The sequence below is a fragment of the Poeciliopsis prolifica genome, unplaced genomic scaffold, assembly GCF_027474105.1.
Source record: "Poeciliopsis prolifica strain line A6 unplaced genomic scaffold, Auburn_PproV2 SCAFFOLD040, whole genome shotgun sequence".
NCBI classification, from domain to species: domain Eukaryota; kingdom Metazoa; phylum Chordata; class Actinopteri; order Cyprinodontiformes; family Poeciliidae; genus Poeciliopsis; species Poeciliopsis prolifica.
Window position 1 is genome coordinate 3,490,832 of NW_026562415.1, and position 23,682 is coordinate 3,514,513.

General features: G+C 39.9%; 1 protein-coding gene across 1 annotated transcript; it reads right to left on the minus strand.

Moving 5' to 3' along the window:
- Positions 1-678: 678 nt before the first annotated feature.
- Positions 679-12,391, minus strand: nudt4b (nudix (nucleoside diphosphate linked moiety X)-type motif 4b). Its single transcript, XM_055054728.1, has 5 exons — positions 11,969-12,391; positions 6,049-6,159; positions 4,540-4,584; positions 4,291-4,378; positions 679-3,955 (listed from the first exon to the last, which is right to left on the minus strand). Exons 1-5 carry the CDS (start codon positions 12,062-12,064, stop codon positions 3,735-3,737), a joined length of 561 nt encoding a protein of 186 aa, XP_054910703.1. The 5' UTR covers positions 12,065-12,391; the 3' UTR covers positions 679-3,734.
- Between the last annotated feature and the right edge of the window lie 11,291 nt (positions 12,392-23,682).

Sequence of the window (23,682 nt, forward strand, 5' to 3'; positions counted from 1 at the left end):
TCTCTCTCTCTCTCTCTCTCTCTCTCTCTCTCTCTCTCTCTCTATATATATATATATATATATATATATATATATATATATATATATATATAGAGAGAGAGAGAGAGAGAGAGAGAGAGAGAGAGAGAGAGAGAGAGAGAGAGAGAGAGAGAGAGAGAGAGAGAGAGAGAGAGATTTGGATGCATGCTTATACTAAACACTAAACTTGCCTCCTTTTTCTGCCACTGGTGAGTCACTTGTCACACAGTAAAAGTATGAGGCCTGTTTCTCCACATAAAGTTCCGTAGAACTTTATGTGGAACTTTATCTATCTATCTATCTATCTATCTATCTATCTATCTATCTATCTATCTATCTATCTATCTATCTATCTATCTATCTATCTATCTATCTATCTATCTATCTATCTATCTATCTATCTATCTATCTATCTATCTATCTATCTATCTATCTATCTATCTATCTATCTATCTATCTATCTATCTATCTATCTATCTATCTATCTATCTATCTATGGATAGGTATACATCTATATCTATATATATATATATATATCTATATAGATATATAGATAGATAGATAGATAGCTATATTATATCTATAGATATATAGATAGATAGTGGTTCTTATCCTCTGAAGGACCCGAGTCCAAAATGAATGAACGCTCAACAGTTGGAGTTAAGTTGTTCTTCCTTTAATGCAATCTCTTCCTCCCAGATCACTTTCACATTGAGCTTCGCAAAATGCCATGATAAACAGTAAGAACACTTTCATTTGCCTTGATTACAAGCTTTTCAACAGAAGAATAAGAGCAGATGGAAACTGGCTAAGACTTGAAACATTCGACGGCGTTTCCGCACACGCAGCCGACAGAATTTAACCACCGATTAGATGGTGAATGATACAGCCTTAAAAAGCTATATATGTATATATAAAATTGGTCTTTAAGAAATAAACCTTCATAAAACATTTTAAATACTTTGTAGAAACTCGTCATGATTAGACCTTATCTAATTTTCAACATATATAGATGGTTTTTTTTCCTAGTATAGCACAAATTTTGACATTTGGCACAATTCATTTTAAATTCACCCCTTGTAATACACAAGTGTGCACACACACACAGACAGACAGACAGCAGTAGGAGAAGCCGAAGCTTGATGTCAGCTCAGACGACCTGAGTGATGTTTACAAAAGATAAGGTTATGTGATGAAGACAGAACAAAGTGATCATAAAATAAAGAAAAAGTTTGGAAAACAAGTCCAAAGTTAACCCTAATAAACGGTTTGGTCTGCCAGTGTTGGAAACGGTCCAAAAGTGGAAAAAAAAAAGAAGAAATATAAATCTGATATATTTGAAATTTCTCAAAACGTGTCATTTTAGCCTCAACATAATACGGGACGTCCTATTTTATATTCAAGCTCTGCAGATGTTTGAGTGAATGAAGAAATCAAATAATATGAATCAAGTCCCCAAATTAAAAATAATCTTGTGTTTTCTCATGAATGAGGCGATACTCTCCTTTTCCAAGGCCTTCACATCATGGACACCCCACACTGTACACGTCCTGTTTGTGCATCATTTTAAAAATATAGAAAATATTAAAGAGGTACAGGTTAAAAACACATTTTACAATGCCTCTTAAAGTTATTTACACACATCGAGTGCTCATTCAGCTGTCGAAGCAAAAGGTAGGGAGGCAATTTTCATACAGGTTATATTTTCTCTTGATGTTCAATCTGTTTACAATTTACATGTTACAGAAAATTCATAATAACTCTGGATGGGGTATTGTGAAAGCGTTTTCACAAACTGCAGTCGCCTTTCCAGGACAATTGCTCCTCCCCTCTATTTCCAATGCTTTTACCAGAAAAACACGATTATTGCATTTTTACACAAAAATTATAATCTTTTAATTATCTTTTAAACAAGAATGACACCAGATACGTACAAAAAAAAAAAGCAATGGTGAAAAACATCATGGGAAATTTGGTTCAGGGTGTCATGTGAGGGTTAGCATTTCCTTAATTTTTATATGTGGAATCTTTTTTGTTGTAGTTGTTAGAAACTAATGATATTTTGAAAAAAAAAATCAGTAATCAAGTACATCTTTTTTACTGGATCACTTTATCAGACTGATTTGAAGGAAAATCATTGACGTTCGCAGGAAGAGCAGACAAACTCAAACAAGTTTTAAAAAGAGACATTTTCTGACCACTACAAAAATCAAAATCTGCATCTGTAAAGGAATACAACAAATTAGGAAGAAAAACAAATGCCTCTCACCTCTCAGGGTGGTAAAGGAAAATTTCACAGCTTTTCTGGTATCTGGATCTAGTTTAGTTCTCGTTTTACAATCTATACAACATCATCCGCTTCTCAAATGCAAATTCATCTTTTCAACAATACATAGAGATTCCTAAATTGACGATGTCATTTCTGATTAATTTTGTTTGTAAAAGAAATGCTTTGATTACTTTGATTGCTCAAAATGCAAGCAAATCTCGAAGTAAAAAAAAAAAGTTGTGGCAGCTTTTGGATTATGAGCAAAATCTCAGTTTTTAATATAACCACAAAAATGTTTATTTAAGAAGACAACTAATATATATTTATTTTTAAGAAATTCTCATTCTTTCAACAAAAAAATTGCAACATGGAACAAACTTGGAACATTTTCCGTACTTATCCAGACATAGAAAAATAATTAAATGAAATGCTAGCTAACCGAACAAACATAGGGGCTGGTTTTAGTTTTAATGGGAAAAAAAGAAGTGATATTTTGGTATTTTACGACAGATCAGCACCACCGAAGAAATAAGAAATAGAATCTGATTTTGATCTCTGGCCAACTAACTGATCAGTGCATCTCTACTTTAATGCCATCTAGAAATATCAGTTCTCTCTGGAGTAAAACCAGCAGCCTGCTCGATGTAACACTTCAGACAGAAGATGGCGTGCACACATTAGTTAGGTAACGCTGCAGGCTGAATGAATTTTAATCAGTAGCATTGCGTCAGAAGAGGTTACCGAACAGAAATCTCGTATCCAGTTTAAGTTTATTGAGGTAGAACGTATTGAAAACGTAAGCTTTTTTCCCCAAAAGTAGATTTTAAAATTCACTTGTTTTTGAAAAGCAATGCAGGAAAGCAGATTTAATAGCTAATTTATCTTTATATTATGCATCTGTAAAAAAAAAAAGAAAATTGACTATGTTTACACAAAGTGGAACAAAGGGATTTTTGAACTTGAAGGTGTTTTCTTTTTAATAAATATCCATGTGTAATATATTTACCGTTACCATCGTGTGTGTTGGTGACATGGAAACATTCTGCACACTGATGTGCTGCTGGAGCCAGCAACTCTTTTTATTTCAATGTTTTTCCCACAGCCCGCACGTCGCCGCTGAAAAGGTAACCGCGACGGTAAGTGAATTAAAACATTCATACAAAGTTTCAATAAGGCATCCCATAATTAAAGTTCATTCACAACAGCAGTGTCCAGCATCCTTGTTTTTTCCCTCCCCAAGTCTGACTCTTGCCAGCAGAAGAGACGTTTCAAGTCTTCCATCACAGTCCTGGCAGCAGCTTTGGTCAGTCTTGAAGCGAGGGCAAGAAATAATAAATACAGGCGAGCCGGGGCTCTGAGAAGTCTTTTAGATTTCATGCAAGAGACTGTACAGACTTTCTGTAAACTGTCCGAGCCGGGACAGGCGAGGCGGCAGCGCGGTGGGGTCCTATCTCCAGGAGGAGCCCAGCACGCTGCCCGTCGAGGGGGCGCCCGTGGTGGTGCTGTAGTGAGGGTAGTTGTCGTTCGGAGGCGGGCTTGGGAGGATGGAGTTCCCGTTGGTGGGGGAGCAGCTGAGCTGCAGTCTCCGCAGGTACTCGGCGTGAACAGGTTTGTGGCTCTGCAGCACTTTGATGGCCTCGTCCACGGTGAACCACTCCCGCTTCCGGCCTGCAGATGGAGACAGAGGACATGAATACGTTTGGAGGCAATAAGTAAAAAAAATTAAAAAAAACGTGATGGATATTCCAGCTTTGATGCCCACATTAGAATTAGACTTCTATTCCTACAAAGAACACCGTAATGCAGGTAGAAGGTGTTCTCTCGACATGCTAATGCTGCCATCTGCAGCTCTGACGATAGCGGTTTACTGCAGCTGAGATCCATGGCCTAGATTTGCAGTCACCTGTTATCACTGTATTCCCTATTCAGCCTCCAATCAGCACGTTGGCCTCCACATAAATAAAAGCCATGCTGTGTATGTTGGATAAGAAGGAAAGCTGTACCTATGTTAACTGAGTCCTCCCAGGCCTCCAGCGTCTCTGTCACGGTCAAAACATAAACGTACGTCCGGTGCTTCCGGTCCTGGTTTTGCTTTACGTAAAAGAAAAAAAAAAAAAGACAATGATGCATATGTTTTAGGGCTACCGCTGAATTTATTGCGGGAATAAAAGCTAGTTAGAATCCTTTCATCGTCTGCAAAGTGCTGCATTATTTATTTTGTTGTTTGTTTCACAAATGTAGAAGCAGCTTACCTCGAACACACCGAGAAGGCGTCCCAGTTTGCCCTTCACGCCGGCCTGGGGAACAGACGAAAGGTTTTACTTTCAGCTGAAGAGACAGATTCCCTCTTTCCCCACAAAAACCAGTCATGCAAAAAAAAAAAAAAACGGAGCACGACAAAAGAAAAAAGAGGGCAGCACTCCAGTATTATTTTGTTCTTTATGTCAAAACAATTGGAATTCTGTATAGGATTAATACATAAATCTGACTGAAACTTATTTTTCATTTTTGTTAAAGACTGAAAACCATGGATTATTGACCTTTAAAAATCATAATTTACAACCCTGTGTTAGTCTATCACATAAAAACTTCAAATTTGAGGCGATAATATCAGAAAATATATTTTAAAAATGGATGGACACAGGCTGTTTGTTGCTCCAATCCCTCATCCCTTTTCAGGGGCCATAATGTCTAAAGGACCATATACAATGTTAAATGAGGTTTTCACGTGGAGTCCATTACACAATAAAAGTCACATTTATCATTTCTAGAGTCTTATCACCTCGATAAAACCCCTGCTGTCTCCTTATTGCAGGAAGGCCATTATATCTTCCATTACGGTTATTTAATAGCGAAGATGTACTTAACACGTATCAAATAGCTGTCAGGACATAGGACATGTGTCCTGCCCGCTTTTCAGCATGCTTGACAAGTGTCCACTGGTGGGTCCGGTGACCAAAACCGCACTGGGGTCTTCGCAGCCAAGTTTAGACGGCTGACGCAGCAAAGAACAAGTGGTTCCCAAACAGCGAGACCTCAGAAACGCCAGGCGAGCCCCGAGCTGCTGTCACTATAGCCGCTCGGAAATCGTTTCGTCAGGATGTGTCATGCTTCCAAACATATACACTCCCCTTACTGGCTAATCTAACCAAAGTACGCAAAAGGTAAACGAGAGACTTGAGCTTCGGATCACATTTACTAAAAAATGTAGTTCATTTTAGGGGGAATATTTTTAAAAATATGCTTCTACCTCTGCAACCCCAACCATCCCTATTAATTTATATTTTACTTCTATAAACGTTCAAACAAGGTACTTTCAACTAGTAATTTATGACCTTCGGTTTCTCTGAGATGTAAATATGACATGAAAAGGCCAGAGTCTTCTAGACACTCTTCAAAATGACAAAGACAACAGTGCATAACGGCTATAAAACATCCATCAACACAGATCTTTTACGTTCTTTTTGTCTTTCATTTACAAGAGAAATAGGTCGAAGCACATTTATGCTACATGAAATTCAGGAAGTTCCTAAAATCTACTAAGAAAAACACAAATTACTTTTCTTAGTTTCATTTATTTTATAGGACGGAAAAGGTGACAGCAAACAAACACATTTAGCAGGACTTTTAAAGCTTTTGCATCTTTGCTCTACATTTGAAGGTTGTGTCCAACCATGTAGCAGGAACTCTGAGCCCTGCCTTGTATTTTCTCATGGCACGAATCCCTGCGATATTAAAAACGAGGCCACAGATTTACTGACCTCCTCGAAGACTTCTCGCACCGCAGCGCCCCAGGGCTCCTCCTCGGGCTCCATCCCTCCTCCAGGAACGATCCACTGATCCGGGTGCCGACTGCTGCTGACCAGAAGAACCTGACGAAAACAAAAACGTGTCGATTAACCACAATACCTTTACTTTGTTTTACACCTCCTTTTAATTTAAGCACAAACCGACGCAACATGACCTAAATTTTCTGCAGTTTTTGCAATAAAGCAGAAACGACACACAACCGAGATGCTCCTCACAGACCAAAGTCGACTAAACCGAAGATATTCTCGGCGCTTCCCCCCCTGTGAGGCCTTGTTAAAGGCTTGAATTACAATGCTGTTGCAGTGTTCACCGATCCGAATGGATCAGATCCGTCTGCATGTTTCGTGGCAGCATCCGTCTTAGGGATCAAAACAAGACATAAGAGAATCTGCTGTCAACGTCGCCACATTTCCTCCATCGTTAGCGCGGCCGATGTTTCCACAGGGTGGCAAAATATCAACACCCGACATCGCCAGAAGCTTTATTAACTGAGAAAAACAGGGGAGGGGGACGAGAAAAAGAGACTTTCAAGAAGACGAAGCGCTTCAAGTTGGATCAACTCTTAATAAGATATAATTCAGATCAGTGAGCGTAAATGTATGTCAACGACGGAAACGTGCATCAGACAGCTTGAGCAACAGATGGGGAAATCCACCTCCACCGAGCAGCTGATCGGCAGTAATCTGCCGCAGGAGTCAGGCTGTCACTTAATCCAAACAGGGCTTTCGCATAGCTTTCCTTACATTCTCTAATGGGATTGAGTCACAGGAGGCCCTTGGATGAGGCTCCTCTGAGGGGTTGAATCGGGGGCCGAGAGGCCAAAACCCATAAGCTGCCTCCCGCACGTGAGCCAAAAGCCCAACTCAGACACCGGCCTCAGAGTCACAAGAAGGTTAAAAGTGAAGCAGAGGAATGAGTTTAAAAAAATAAATGTGAAGCCATTCCGGTCTGGGTTAGCACACTTTCAGTAGGTCTCAGGTTGGTTTTTATACCTTAAACTCAAATGCTCTCAATTCATTTATACATATATTTTAATTAAAGCTAATCTTTGAAAATGAAACCTGCACAAAACACACTTAAAGAAAGGCAAATGTATCAATGAGGCAAACAGATGTATTTTATTTTTTGCCCGATTCTGTGACACATTTCCTTCCAGGTTCACCTCTTTTTAAACATCCTAGCAGCATGACGCTGCCACCTCCATGTTTCACAGTGGTTTCTACAGGTATTTGCAGTTTTCTACTACAAATGTTTGCAAGTTGGACAAAAAACACAGTTTTGGCCTCATCTGACAAAGATGACATGATTCTGGATCTAATCTGAAGACTGCTGTAAGTTACAAACAGGTCTCCTTATGGTTTGCCTTCAACAATAGCTTTGTTCTCTCTGACTTCTACAACTACTGCTTGTACTATTGACAGATTTCTCCAGAAAGAAGGCGTGAACAGAAACGCACTCCATGCTTTTCCGTTTTTTGTTAAAAAAAAAAAAAAAAAACAAAGACGTCAATGTACTCTCTGCTTCACAAACACCCCTTTTTGTTTCCTAAAAAGTAAGAAGCTTTAAAGGGATTGAATGTGGTTCAAAATGTCTGAGTTCTTTTGTAAAGTGCAGTCTTACGTTTATATGACTGGAGACAGTTTTCATTATTTACCAGGACATGGAAAGTCAGTCATTTTCTATTCTTTCTCAGGTTCTCTAAACATCCCCTCAGGAGCCTAGTGCTTCTTCTTCATTACTGAATCTTCAGGTTCTTTATTGCTTTAGCTGTGTCAAGATAAAATTGTATTTTTTTTTAAATTTCATTTACCAACAGTGTTAGTCTGCTGACCTGCAGGCAGCGGGGCTTAAAGGGAACGTGCTCCAAGCCGACAGCGAGGATGTGTACAAAACAAAAGCCGGACGGCTTCCGGTGGCAGCGGGAACAAAAGAGATTTCTGCTCTGCTTGCTCCATTTTTATCTTTTTGTTGTCACCGGAGAGGGAGTCAGATCAGTCGGCAGCACAGGATTTATTCAGGCTTTATTTATTTATTTATTTTTGTGAATATGCATTTAAAAGAAATACCACGCAGCAAAACTATTTTGCCAGAGAATTAATTTAGCTTTCTCTGAGCTCTCCCAAGCAACAGTGGCTCACGCTACACAGGCAGTGGTTTAAAGTGGGCCCGAGTGCAAAAACAAAATAACTCGCATCATGATGAGAGCAGGGTCAACAGTCAGCCGACAGCTGAAACCTTACCGCAGCTCCACATGCGTTCACAAAGATGACAAAGGTGAAGGAAAAACCTCAGAGGAATGACGACATTTCATCAAAACACTGACGAGCCAGGTTATCTGAACATAATTTAAATCCTGCGTGGAGCTTTATAGTAAGAGAATAACTGAATATATGAATAAACCCAGGCGATGACAGCGCCCAAAACAGGCAACCGGCACGAACTCTCCAGCGGACATAAACACGTCCTGCTTCTCCCTAAAGAGGCACGCCTGGTAGCTGTCAACTAAAGGATGCTCTGAATGCCAGAGTGGGCAGAGCACCAAGAGGAGGGACTGACGGAAAGTGCAAAATCGGAGCTGCTAAAATGGGAGTAAAGCCACTAATGCACATAATAAATGTTTCAGGTTACATTATGTGAGAGGAAACACTGATTATGTCCTTTTAATTGTCCCAGGATGACTTTATTAACAACCTGCTGCAGCATTCACCCTCTAGGCTGTAATTTGGTTGTCATAATAAGAGTTAGACATCCATCTGTTGAGTGATTACCGTCAGTTAACTTAGATAAAACTCTATGATTTCAATGAAAAGTTGTAATTATGTCATTTTAAACGCAGGAATGTAGGAGTTACATTCAACCTTAAATTGGGACAGATGACATTTGCTGTTCACTGAAAACACAAAGCAACAGGCTTTTAAAATGCTTTAAAAAAATAGAAAAAAGAAAAACTACTGGTGACTGCAATCGGATGAATTTCAAACCAGCAGACACCAGTGATCAAGTGGTTTGAGAGTGAAAAATATTATTTTTTTCCCTGGTCAGTGAACAGCTCTCCATTCTGAGGATTTTGCTACAGAATCCCATTATTACGAACAGTTTGGCGAGGTTTTAAAAATGATCAATTTGAACCAATAAATGGAAATTCTTTCTCGTTTTTTTTTTGTACGAGGCTGCTACTGACAAGTCCTATTAAGACACACGGGGAACCTTCTGATGTGGACTATTATTGTTGGTTTAACTGAAAACATTTCATGAATGTCACTTTACATGTCAGTCAGCTGCAGACCAACACAGAGCTTGCATTGTCTATTTGGAAAACCCCAGAAAACATTCATTTAGTTTTCTATAGCAAGGTTTCCCCCAGAAAACTTGCTAAGCCTGCTGGTTGGATGTGAGGGCAGTCATTCAAAAACACAGCCTGTCGTGGTTTCCAGTTAAGAAATGTTTAAAGTTATAAAATATCACTTGATAATCATGTGTTATTGAAAGATTGGAAGAACAACACCTGAACACTTCTTTAAAAATGCAAACATTTTAAAAAGACTTAAATAAGCAAGCAATGCTTAGCCTGGTAAAGCCTGGTGGCCCGCCAGGCTTATAATACTCTGAGAAAACCCTGAAATACTGTAGTAAAAAGGCTTTCTTTCATCCAACGCCAGGTTGTTACAACATAAAATAATAACAGAGGCTTTGTGCAATAAAGCTGTCACTGCTGTCCTTCTGCATTGTCCAACTTCTTATTGGTTTGCTCATTTGCTGTCACAGAGTATCGTGACTTAGGGGCTCCACTTTCTCCTTTTCCTCTCCATAACAAAACCAACTGGCGGCGTGCGCAGCTCCGATTAAACAACAGCCAGGTGTCATGTGTCTGAGAAGAATTGATTGCGTCGTGAGTTTAAGGAAACCGGATATCCGACGCAAAGCTCGGTTACAATCAAAGCATCCTGCTGGTTCTCTTACCGTATCGTCCAAACGATTGCATGAGCGCACACCTGTCACAACCCGACATTTCTGAGAAATGCTTGCGTTGCAACAAGTATTCTCTGAAGTTTCTTCCAGGTAAACATTGTTCGAAATTTGGAGAAAACGATATAAACTTTTCTTTGTATGTTCTAAGAAAAGCTAGGTGGGAACGCAGATGGAAAGTATTGCAGCAAGTCTAAAGCTGTTCCATGAATTTCTATGTTTTGTAAGTTTGTATGCTCTAAGAAAAGCTAGATGGGAGCGCAGATAGAAGGTGTTGCAGCAAGTCTAAAGCTGTTGCATGAATACACATACTATATCCAGATGTCTTGACTGATTTATCCAACAAATTTCAACCTTATATTCACACTTTCAGATCCAAGCAGAAGTGCAGGGCGTGAGCATATGTGGTAACACAGAAGCTCACAGTGTTGTAAAGCCAAACACTGGAACGTCCAGGCAGTGGCCGCCCCTCTGCAGACATTAATAACTGCACAAGATGTAAAACTTTGTGCTGGCCATGGTCAGAGAAGGCTAAAATTACATCAACGGGAATATATAGGACATGGGTTTGGCATATGCTAACAAATTTAAAGAACAAGTTATGAATGTGAATCTCTGGGCTACCAAAAACAAAACACACAGAAGACAAACAGTGAAGGAAGCAAAGGAAATGTTAGAGCAAAGGAAATGTTTAGTTGTGTACAGTTAATTTAAGTTGTGTTGTTTTTCTTCTTCATAAAAAAATAGTCATGCATGTCAAAAACTTGTCTTGATTTTTGTTATTTTTCTCTGCAATCTCTTAGAAACATGTAGAACCCCACTGAAAGTAATCGTTTACCAGTTTGAAGCGGGTGCATTTTGTCTTTTTAATATTTCCTACTATGTCAGACAAAACTATTCTATCTCTATTCTGGTATTTTTTAATAACACTCCAGACACCACATGATGAAATATTTAGCAAGCTTGTTTTAATGATCTGTATATTACACATTCCATGAAACAAACAACATTATTGAAGTTGACTTCCAACATGGCAGTCCAGTGAAAGACTATTTCACAGCTTTTTTGATTGGGGTCAAATTAGATCAGTTTAGCTTTAATATCTTAAAGATTTATCAAAACAAGAATTTCTGTAACTTCCCAATGCCAAAAAGCTTTCATAAGCACGAAATCCATGCTGTGATTAGCCAACATATTAAATTTTTATTAGTTTTTTTTTTCGAGCGAATATTACTGGAATGTCTGTTTTTATATGTTACTGTCCCTTTAAGAACTTGTGAACATGCCTGTTACGCAGCTGGTTGCTGAAGGCCGGCGGGATGCAGCAGCTTTCATGAATGACTACTGCTCCGTCATAGATGTTAACGCCACTTTAGAGTTATTGTATGAAGCTAGGTTTGATTTCTGGATTCAGAAAAAAGATTAATGGCTCACATCCTCGTCCCTTAACTAAATGCGGGGCGATAAACTGCTTTACAACACCGAAAGCCTCGCCCTCGCGCTCCTCAACTTCACTCAAGCTAGCAGGATGTGCCAAATGCTAACCTTCAAAATAAAAGCTTTTTGGTTTTAATAGCGTACTTTCAAAAGCGCACTTCAACTTGGGGATTTTATTTCGCAAGAATCAGTCAGTTGTTCGGCTGTTCAAACAGACGACTTGACGTCGGCGCCTTTTCTCAACGTCGTACTCCTCAAACTAGCCCAAACTGGCTGGCCCCGGGCGCATCGGCGGCGGTGGCGACAGGGCAGGCGTTACGGAACGCAAACAGACACAAATACCGCAAAAATAAACCCAATATGGAGAATAAACAAATATGGCTGCTTTTATCTGTGACGAGCAGCAGCCCAGGCCGGAGATTTACAACATGAAAATGTAACAGATTAGCACACTGCGGGGTCTCGTACCTCCTCCTCCCGTTCATTCTTGAAGCAGAGACACGCCGCTCTTTTCTTAAAACCCTCTCCGTCGTACGTCCTGGTCTGGTTCGGTTTCAGCTTCATTATTGTGGACTCCAGATTTCCTCTGTCCTTCTTGAATATAGAAACCAAAAACAAACAAAAAAGCAAAACAAAAAACAGCTCAGTTTGTGTCAAAGGAGTTAGCGGTGCCGACGCATCGCCGCTCGCCTTCTCATCCAAGGTCCAAGATTATCTGTCATCCGCCAGGTGACGAGGTAAATACAAGAGATGTCCCGGTCGTGCCACGTTGGGATGCAGCACACCTCCAAACAGAACAATAAAAAATACTCCCGACAACAAAGATAAAGCTCAAAGAGCCCCAGCCAGCGGTAAATGTGTGAGTTGCCACAGGGACAGATCTTATGAAGACTACACCTCCTCAGTCCTCCTCTGAATCCATACATGCAGGGGTTCTGAGGAGGCGAGCCGCTGATTGGCTGAGTGCCTGTCAGTGGGCGGAGCTACGCTGCTGCTCAAAACAATGCTGACATGTTCAAGCAGTGCAGCAGGAGCAGTTCACATGATGGCAGTGTGTGCAGTCTGCGATGGGGACTAAAAGGTCCTTAGGAGTCTTTTTGTATATCTCATTAAAAGCTGATGTCGCTCAGGTTAATTTTCGCTCTGCTTTCGGTGTGTGAATGATCTCCTATATTGTTCTAACATGGCTGTATAAACAATGTTTACTACAGAAAGTGAAGGGGGATGAATAAAAACACATTGTTACGAATGTTTTATTAGTAAAAACTTTTGCTTCACAATTCACTTCACTTTGTGTCGGTCCAACACAAAAAGTCCAAACAAATTAGACTGAAGTGATTGGTTATAACATAAAAAATTAGACAAATTTTAAGGGGTATTGTTTGAAATACTTTTTTATTTTGTTTTGTTTTGCTTGTCTAAGAGTTACACCATGTGCTGTATCTATGCAGCATATGGAACATAATCAGTCTCTGCAGAAGTCTTATATAAAACAGAATGCTCCTGTTGATGTCAGTGAGAAACACACTTCGTAAAATAAAAATAGATCAGGATTTATGAAACTGACGGCTTTACGATGAACCAAACCGCAGCTAGGATACTTAGGAAACATCTTAAATAACTTATTTAGGTGTCACGAGATTAAGTCATTAAAAACATAAAAGAGGGGGATAAAACTTCCTCTTTTTTTTTTACCAATTTATTTATTTTTTTATAATTGATTTAAGAAATAAAGTCCATGAAAGCTATCACTTCTGTATTCGGATAATTTAGATGACTGTGCAGAAATAAATGTTCCCCAACAGGTTGGGCTTGGATGGTTAAGCTGCATGAAGGCTCTGTCCCAGAAAGAAGGAATGACAACTGAACTTTGGCTTTTGTGACAACAAATCCTCATATTGGTAGAAGTCTGGCTGTGGCTTGATTGAATCAAAGATGATGCTGAGTCCTGGATTTTCCAGCCCTGGATTTCCAAATTTGCAAAGCATCTGCACACAAGGCCGATCAAACCAAATGTCAGTCACCACCAAGCCTCCATTTAAAGTCCAGCCTCATTTATTTATTACCAATCATTAGGCTATGTCTGTTTTACTGCCGGTTTTATCGTTTCACTTCTGCAAGTTCCACTTTTCAGGTTCTACTTTTTCATAATGGTGCACAGCAACGCAACAGTCTGGGGCTTTGTGTTTGCATAACATGATTTATATAACATTTTCATACACAGTTACTTAGTGTAAAGTTGATTATTTGGTTAAAGCACCAGATCGGGTGCTTTACGCTCAGTCTGATGTATTGGGGAACAAATCAGTGACTCCCTCCTTCCACTGTTTTCCATGTCATTACTTTGGTCACTTTTTGACCTTTTAATGATGCGTTCTTCTTTTTAACTAAAGCAGAGGAGTCCAGAAAGGGGAAGAAGTGTTTGCTCAATGATTTAAGCTCGCAGTCCAAAGTTCTACGACTTAAGTAAAAAAAAAATAAAAAATAAAAAAAAAACTGTGGGTCTCTGTTGCAAAACTGTTTTTTATTTGTCAATGTGAATCAGCACCACTCCCACAGCATTTAAAGTCAAACTCATAAAAAATGTTTCACCATAAACAGGTGAGGTTTAAAAAAAAACTGCTAATGCTCAGTGAGAAGCTGTAACTTATCAGATCTCATTTGTAACCGCGGCAGATAATCAAATTGCAGAGTGTATGTGCTGACGGCACAATAAAAATCGAGGGCAAATTTTTCGCATAGTTCTGCAGCACCCTCCTTCACTGGTAAATTATCTTTGAGCGATGAAAACATGGTAATTAATAAGGTCAAATTAATGCAGGCTCCTTTACATAACCAAGGGACATGATTATTAAAAGCAATCGGGTGAAATTCGATATTTTGTGAAGCTAAATGTAGCTGGAAATTATTCAAAGAATCAAATTAAAAGGAGGTCCGTTTAAATGAAAATCTGGCTCATTCTCCCAGAAAAGTAAAAATAATTCATTTGGATTTTCACCACCATGGGGATCAAAGCACGTCACCAAATCTGCACAAGATTTTTATTCTTTTCGCCACCAATGTGCTCAAATTAAAGGTTGGATTTCCTGAAACGTTTCTGCTTGAATGAAGCATGAGTTTCAAGGTGTTGAGCAATAAAGCGTCCAGGCCTTGTCCAGAAACCGCTTACACTCAAACCTGCTACTTAGTGAAAATCAGCGGAAGTGGTTTTGGGATTGCAGAACTGTCTGATGAACTCACCGCAAGGTGTCACAGGACCAACTCTTCATGACTAAAGTAAAATCCCCTTTTATTTCACTTGTACAACATGGATGCTGAGAGATCTAGCTATATATTGCTTCCACGCTGATGTCATCGCTAAGAACACTAAGAACTCGATTTGCACTGTGACGTGAGGGAGATTTGATGAAAAACGTTACTACCGAGAGGGAGGGTTTAGAATAATGGCGCATAAACATTGCAATGTGATTTATAATACGCACACGGTCAGAGACTAAAATTAGAATTTAACCTGCTGAACTCAATCCTGTCCGCAAATATAACAACAGATGGCATAATCTGATAAACATCCGCCTGTGGGGAAAATAAAGCTGTCATCATACACTTAAATCAGCTTATCACCATCTTCCCTCATGGCAAAGGAGAGCAGCAAAGAGTTCCTCCTTTAACCGAGGTATGGCGGTGGGGGAGGAGGGCGGAGGGTCCGGTTTCCTCAATCTGTTTCGACAGATGGAGGCGTTGGACGTCAGCTTCGACTTTGTCACTGCCGTCAGGCGACGTCTGCTGTCTGACAAACGTCAAACATCACAGACCCCTCTGCACAAGGAGCACAAAACACACACACACACACACACACACACACACACACACACACACACACACACACACACAGATGTTCGAGCTCCCACATTTAAGAGTCTAATCTCCTTGTTCGTTCGCCGGTGATCTACTCAGGGGTTGGTAGCCAACTCTCTGAGTGGTAAAATCCCGAGCTGATTAGCTCAGCCATAAGTCTCTTCTTTGACCTCAACACTGAGCAGGAGCCATGTGAGGCCATCATAAAGAAGAAATCACAGCTGTAGCTCCGAAATGTTTCCCCTCTCCAACCCCCTCCAACATAAATAATTTAACACCTCCAAATTCTAAGTTCTTGGACGTTGGACAAGCTTTAAATATTAATCTGATCTCTGCTCTCGTCAACACTTCGGTTTGCAAACTCATCCTTTTTCACAAATTTTCAATTACAACCAAAGTTGGGGGAGGGCGGGATTGGGAAACTGGACGAATGTTCTCGGAGGACGGTGAAACTCAGCTGGGACTTCTGATGGCTTGTTGTCAAGGTTGCCGAAATAGACCTGACTCTTTGTCAGATACTGGACACAGACGGTGCGTCCTCGTTTAAATGGTTGATGGCTCATGTGAACATGTTTTTTCCGCTAAGCCAGCAGCCGAGAGCTGAGAGCATCCCATCATTTCTGACAACGGATAAATGACCAAACCTTCCTTGCTGTTCTTTGCTACTTTCTGGTCTCCACTACCTTCTGAACATCCTCTGGGGTGCATTAAGTGTCTTGAGAGTAAAAGAGGGCCGCTTTAAAACGCACGCATCCCCTTTTAATTTGACTTATTGCATAAAATGCAACACTCTGAAATGTGTGGCTATGATGTGACAACGTGGCAGAAAGGTTAAAGGGCATGAATGTGTTGGCATGGCACTGTCTGTTGAGATCGGAAAGATGTGAAGCTGTTGGTGATGGATCACTGATAATAATGTGTTTGTGAGATCTGATGGGCACATTGGCCACTTGTTGCCACATACTGAGATCTATCATAATGATAGCTGAGGATAATCCTGGCTCAGTGGGAAGAAACATTACTGTAGATGAATTTCTCAGAATGAGGAGATCAGGTGTTTTTTTTTCTGGACAGGAGATTAGCTTAATTAGGCGTTCTAATTATAGTTTTATATATATATATATATAAATGAATATACAACATGCTATTTTTGGGGGGGTGAGGGAGAACTGTGTAATGCCATTGTTAGCTGCTGATAAAATGATGCCTTTGTCTGTTTGAGAACAAAAACACTGGCACTGTGTAATCATGGGAAGGTTGAGATTTAAGGAGCATTAACAAAGCCAGACAGTGTGATCGGGTGTGAGAGAGTTGTCTGAAACTAACCCACACAGCAGCGATGATGACACACAAGTCCTTTAAGCAGGATCCTCCACGGTTTCCTTTAAGACCACCTCGTTCGAGGTTTTTAAATAGTGAAGTGAATCCTGGGTAACATCAAGGGAATAAAACGTCAAACAAAGACAATTGAAGGAACATCTTTGGTCTCCAGTGTTTCTGAAATATTTCTTGTCTTGTGTGGCGTTTTTCTAAAATGACATTTTTCGTATTGTCATAATCTCTTAATCTCAATCCACCGTGTGGATCCGTAACCCGTCAAGCGGGTTCCAAATAAATGAAGACATTTTAAGAAATGCTGTATTTTTAATGCTTTCTAACCCGCTTTACTTTTCCAAGCACTAAGTCCAATCTTATTAAGCTCTGCACCTTACTTTTTGCCATATTGTTTGGGTTTTTTTCACATTCAGTTATGGATACTGGTGTCAAGCAAAACTGCATTTCCACGACAAGCTCATACTCTCAGTTTAAAGCGTTAAAGCCAGTTAAGGTTTCCAACCGAATAGGCGAGGATACCTTGAACACATCTTGTCGGTAAATAGTGGAAAAAGAAAAAAAAAAAAAAAAAAAAAAAAAAACAAGTAGCATGTGTTGAGTGCAAATAAAGATCTTCTGGTGACAAACACATTAAAAAAAAAAAAAAAAACTAGAATCAAGCTTTAGAACGTCGTGATGTGCCAACAAACTCTCAGCTAAAATTAGTCGCAGTAATGAGTGACCTGACAGGCCTTGTTTTGCCCTCGCAGGTGCAAAGGCGAGAAAACAGCACCAGCAGGTCGCCGTTCACGTGAAAACCCTCCGGCAACTCACTTTTCGCTCGATCAAACATTAACGTCTGCCATATCTCCTGCACATCCCTAATGAGTGCGAAGCAGGCCGAGCCGCCGTGACAGGCTTGACTGAGTGCTGTCGAAAGGCAGGATGGCGACTCAGACTGGTCACATTGTCCAGCAGTCGCCCAACTACAGCTGACAACTAAAGGTCGGATATAAAAAATGCTGGAGAGGAAGGAAAAATAACAAATTTACTAGCGTGTGTGCGTGCATATGCATTGGAAAGTATATTAATACCATATCATACATAAATGATGAGTGTAAACATGTTAACCTTTGAGGCAAACAGCTTCATTTATTCCCTTTACTGCTGCGGGTTTTCATAGATTGAAAAAAAAAAAAAAACTCTTCGACGTTTCTTTTAGTCTGCAACTCAACCGCAATCAATCCATCAGAATCGATCAAATCATTCGATCAGAACTGGTTTGTGCAGAAAAATATTTTGGTCTTTAGATTAAATCTATGAACCGAAACGCTCTTTTTTTTTTTTTTTTTTTTTTTTTTTTTGCAAAACACTCTATTTAAATAATGTAACGTTCGGTCAAATATGAAATACGGTTTGGTGAAAACGGTCTCCGTCATGACAACACGACCACCGGGTTCGATGGACTGCATCAACTGTTCCTGTCTCCAACAGTCACAAAGTTATTGATCAAAGAGTAAATAACATAACACTTGATGACATAAAGCCTCAGACAAATGATAACTGTAGTTTTTCACTTAAAGACAATACCCCTAATGTAATGCCTTTGTGTTTATCTTTCTTTCTTGAATGCAGGTTATCATTGAAAGTATCCCTGGTTCAGTGCTTCAGTGAGTAGGATCGTCTTCTTACTGGAATGAGCCATTAGCAGTACTTTTCCTGCCAATAACCTTATATTCTCTTAGAAAGGACTCCTGATGTCATGCATCTGATCTGAGCTGTGTGATTTTTGTTTTTAGAGTTATTGACGAAGCTGTTGCTGTCTGTGCTTTCTGTTTTTCCGTCCCATCGAAGGTACCGCTTGCTCTGTCTTTCTGTTCTGCGTCTCCTACCTTTCCACTGGCCCAATAGGAGAGATTACTAGAGGTCAATGACTTGATGCAATTGGCAAACTTTTTAATAAGTAACATGTTATCATGAGCTGAATTCGTATTGCAGGACTGAATTAGCAAGTTTGTCTCTTTCGCTATGTTTTATGTGATCGGTTATTGGAATAAATTTTGATGTGTAAGCTAGAAACTGCTCAGTAATGGTGCAGCAACAGTATTTATGAAACATTTTCTCAACCCAAAACAGGTACTCTTAGAACAGCATTCTTTCTTTCTTTTTTTTCTTGATAAAGTGCCGCATCTCTTCTAAGCTGTCCAGATTTTAGCTTCTTGACAGCTGCAGCAAAAATTCTCCTTGCGTAGACATTTTCTAAACGTCTGGAGTCTCTTTTCCACGTCCCTTCCCTGAGGTGTGGTGCTGTTTTATGAATGAGTCGTTATGCAAGAAACAGTGACCTGAATACATACAGACAAAAAGATGAAGGGAGGGAGGAGGGGAGGATGACAGAGGAGAACCGGAGGAGAATCTACTCCTGCAACTCACGTAACATCATCTTCTTGCGAAAAGAAATCCTGACTCGTTTTCTTTGTGCTTGTTGACACCTACATTGCAACAGTTTTTCTGCTCAGTACTTCTTTGTTATAAGAACTGTTGTGTTTGAAAGCACAGTAAAGTTGGAGATTTATGAGTGTTTGCTCAGATGGCCAAGGTCAAAATCCTCCTAACAACAACCAGAAGACATTTTGTAGTTTCTTTCACGTCTTGCGTCACCAAGGCAGATGTGGCGCTGTGAAAAATCAACATTGTTCCTCTGTTTTTCAGATCGTCATGCAAATGTCAACTCAACACAATCAGAAGTGGCTATTTTCAAACTGTGACAATCACTAGGGGTTAAAAGCTATCCAAACTCTCCTGTATCCATGTGAAAATATAGTTAGCCACTAAATTCCACTTCTGACGAAACAAAAACCACAAAGACTTGCCTCACATTGACCAAAAACAATCTTGATGATGCCCAAGAAACGTGAACTGAGGAACCAGATCTGTAATATCTTTAAACAGAGTTTCATGCCTACAGTCAGACATGCTGGTGTGGGTGTGATTGTATGGGACCGCGTTGCCATCTTCACTTTCAGCTCAGGCACAACTCACTACAAAATAAAAACATTTTGGAATGGTCTAGTAAAAGTCTCTGACACAGATCCAGAAACAATTTAGCTGCAGCCAGCAAAAGCCTTTTGATTGAATAATGTAATTACAGAACAGGAGCATCATAGATTAAACTTGACATAATTGCAAACTGATTAAATTGTCATTCTTAATGATCATTTCCACATGAATAAACTCATCAACTCATCAACTTATCTCTTCATGTGAAGCATCAAAGGTCATGTGTTGACTTGTCTGGGACACGTCAGCATGATTAGCACTTGATAACATGCAGTCAGAGTAAAGTTTGTTTTAATACTCCAATCAGGGTTTAGAGAGAGCCACCTGTCAGAAAAGGTGGAATTTGCTCTGGAAATCGACAACTTCAGCTTTGTGCCTCCGTCGTCGTTACGCCGTTCAAACCTCAAGCTTTCCATGGAAGCTAATAGACAAAACGGCGACTCGCTGCTGGACAGGCTGCCGATCAGCACTGTGAGTGCGGCTGCCTCTGAAGCAGAAACACAGAGTGGTGGTGGGTTTGTTTACGCATCGTGTGGTGGTTATCGTGGCTCCCGGTCAGAAACACTGAATGGAGGCTGTTAATTATTGACATTAAACACAGCATCACGAGACGACTGCCGGACCGCTGGCTGTGTGTGTTTGCACTGGTTTGTGTTTGTGTGTGTGACAAGATCCGTGCTCCAACTGGATTACTCCACAATATGTGGTGCAAACTGACGTCATTCCCTTTTAAAGACATAAAATAAAAAAAAACAGCACAGCATGAATCCAACATTATTTGTGACAAACAACATGGAAACAAAATGAAAAAAACAAGACAATAATTTACTCTGAACCACAGGCTTCATTATATTATACTGGCATCGTATGTGATGGACCAACAGACTCTTAACTGAATTTAGGGCAGGACTTTGACTAGGCCATACTGACACATGTATATGCTCTTATCTAAACAATATGTATAATTCTGGCTTTTTATTTGTTATTAATCTGTTAAGAAGTAAACTTTTGCCCCAGCTGTAAGTCTGTCTCAGCTTCTATCATGGCATGATTCTGCCACCATCGTGCCTCTTAATGGGCTATGGGAATTGTACATTTCCTGCCATGCACAGTGGCTTGTTTACAGGCAATTAAAAAAAAATGTTCAAATTAACTTCAGACACTGGTTGTGTTCAACGCCTGTGAATTTGTCCCTCATCGGTCTGCATGATGCCGTCTGTTCTTTAATGTTCTCCAACAAAACCTCCTTCACAGAACATCTGGATATAAACCGAGCATCAAGCAGCACACACAGGTGGCGTCTGACAACAGTAGGTTGCGCCACATAAAGACAGCTGAATGCAAATAGAGGTCACACTTTCTAAGCTTTTATTTGTTAAAGCATTCGAAACCCATCTTTTTGTCCTCCTACTTTACGTGTTTTGTACTCTGTGTGATTTATGGCGTTAGATCCTGGCAAAATGTATTGAAATCAGTCGTCTTCTGCATCACAACGATTTGTTTGTTTACGTTTGAACAGGGGCAATTTATACAAGGTCCAACCGTCATTTAATCCTAGTAGCAAAGTACTGACAACTTGTGTAAATTATCTGCTAAAGTCCAACAGCATCCAGGGTCTTTGGCAAGAATTTAAAGGCACACACACACACACACATGCATATACACACTCACACATAAATTTGCGCTTGTGTCCTTGTCTGCAGTGTTGTTATATATAGAGAGCGAAGGAGAAGGATGGCTCAGGACAGCCTGTTCTTGCTACTAATGAAAAACTCAGGAAGAATCCCTCTTATTACGTTTCACAAACAAAGTTGAATGAATACAGTTGTTGTTTTTTTCTAGGGGGAACTTGTTTGGTTTTCCTCTTACTAAATATACTCTTGCTAAATATTTCAGGAAGTAATAGTGATGTTTTTTGTTTTGTTTTTCACTTGTTTGTTTGTTTTTTGTGCGTGATGCCGGCTTTAAGGTTCGTAGAACCTCCTTTGTGCATTTTACCAGGATGCCTCAAACACTAAGGTGTGCTGCAGGTGTTTTATGCGCAAGCCAAAAAATAAAAAATAAAACATACAGCAGTAGCAGCAGCATCAAGAGGTTAAAGACTTGGAGACTTGAAAGGAACTGGTCAGCAGAGTGAAAGGATGAATCAAAACTAACTGGGAATAAAATCACTGCCTGCAGTAATATCCCACTGCAGCTGTCTTGTGTAACCCTGAATGTCTTCAAATATTGAGAGCTCGGGGTACCTGCTGCAGCCTCCACAAGGGATTCCCTTTTGGCTTGCTGAGTTTTGGTTTTACGCATGGGAGGATAATTAGGGTGGTTATGTAACGAGGGGAGCGGGTGAGGTGAGGTGAGAAGGTTCGGACTGCAGTGCCCCTCTGGTTTATCTGCAGTGGCGCCGGGAAGAGGACAAGAAGTTAAGAAAGAAGGGGTGATGAAAAACGCAAGAAATATGAAGGAGATAAAATTTAAAAAATGGGTAAGATAGCAGGGAAAAAGGGAGTGAAGGTTATATAAAACCATTAGGTTTCATAACAGATAGCAGATATCTTCTGGTCAGAGAAGCTCCCTCATATTGCCCAGCAACCATCAGGTACGCCCAGTAAATCCGGCGTCACCTGACAGTTTGTCGGCGGCAGAATGTGATGGGAATGTTTTTACCTGCAGTCAGCAGAGAGACGATCCGCTGTGTCAGAGGAGAAGGCTTGTGTTTGGGATCCTCACTCTGGATCTTCATAAAAACATCAGAAAAAAACCTGCAAACCTAATAATGTCAGTATCAAAAGTTAGAAAACTTTTGATAGAAACCCTCAAAGCTGAAAATCCTAAATCATGTATTTCTTGGCCCACCTACCCCACCCTCCATCCTTAATAGAGCTAGTCAAAATCCTTGAATAAGTTGTTCAAAGTCGTCCATAATTCTGTGTCCTCTCCAGAGTTTTTAACGGGATTTTAAGTTTATAAATTTTAAGGTTTTCGGAACCTTTTCAGGTGGAACAAGCCCACAGCATCACAGATATTCCACCTTACTTAACAGTATCCATGAGGAGAGTTTTTCTCCTTTGTATTTGGCCAAAGATGATTTTTTAAAAAAATAGGATGTTTTCCCTGTTAATATTTTTGAATCTCCCTGACCTGACCTACAAGGAAATCTGTTTTATCGATTAAATTATTTTTAAATTTGATGCATTTGATAGGATGGATTAGTAGGATTTCACGGAAAATTCTCTTTTTCTAAATCGATCAGCTTCATTGTATAACCTCTGCTTAGAACTAAAATAATTCAACTAAATACTAGCATTTGAAGTTGACCTATTTCTGTTTTGACTAAAAAAAAAAAAGAAAATCAATCAAAACACAGTTGACACAGTTGTATTACACGTACATGTAATACAAAAACATGTTCGTGTGGTCAGTAATTACATGTTTTCCGTTTATAGTTTTCCAGATATATCTAAGGTCGTCGTGCGTCAGAGACTGACTAACTGTAGGAAATATCACTTTGCTTAGCTGTGGCTGACCGCCCCAACAACAAATCTGCAACAACAAAGCCCTTTGCAGAGCCAGAGGCCTCACAGGCTGGTTAATGTTTTCTCAGATTGCTGCAGATAGTGACGGGAGAATCGTTTCCTGCACTTCCACCCAAAGATCGAGCCTCAATGACTCATTGTTGCCATATAAACCAAAGTATGACCATAAAACACTGAGCTGCTTTCAAACAGAGGACTGGTCACCAGAAAAGTCACCCTTCACAGAGGAATAGATTTAAGCTCCAAAAATAGAAAGACTTCACTTTACTCAGATCATGTGTAAAAGTCTAAACTGAAGGAATAAATGGCCATTTTAATAACTCACCTTGTTTGGATACTTTTTGATGAGCAGTGATTGATTTGAGGGTTTTTTTTTTCTGCCTGCAGTGCCCCCTGGTGGCCTCAGGAAGAAATAACCCG

Coding starts and splice junctions, on each gene's coding strand:
- nudt4b (XM_055054728.1), bottom strand. CDS start 12,064: ATGAAGCTGAAACCGAACCAGACCAGGACGTACGACGGAGAGGGTTTT. Junction 6,160..11,968: donor AGAATGAACGGGAGGAGGAG/GTACGAGACCCC, acceptor TGTTTTCGTCAG/GTTCTTCTGGTCAGCAGCAG. Junction 3,956..4,290: donor GGAGGACTCAGTTAACATAG/GTACAGCTTTCC, acceptor CTCCATCTGCAG/GCCGGAAGCGGGAGTGGTTC.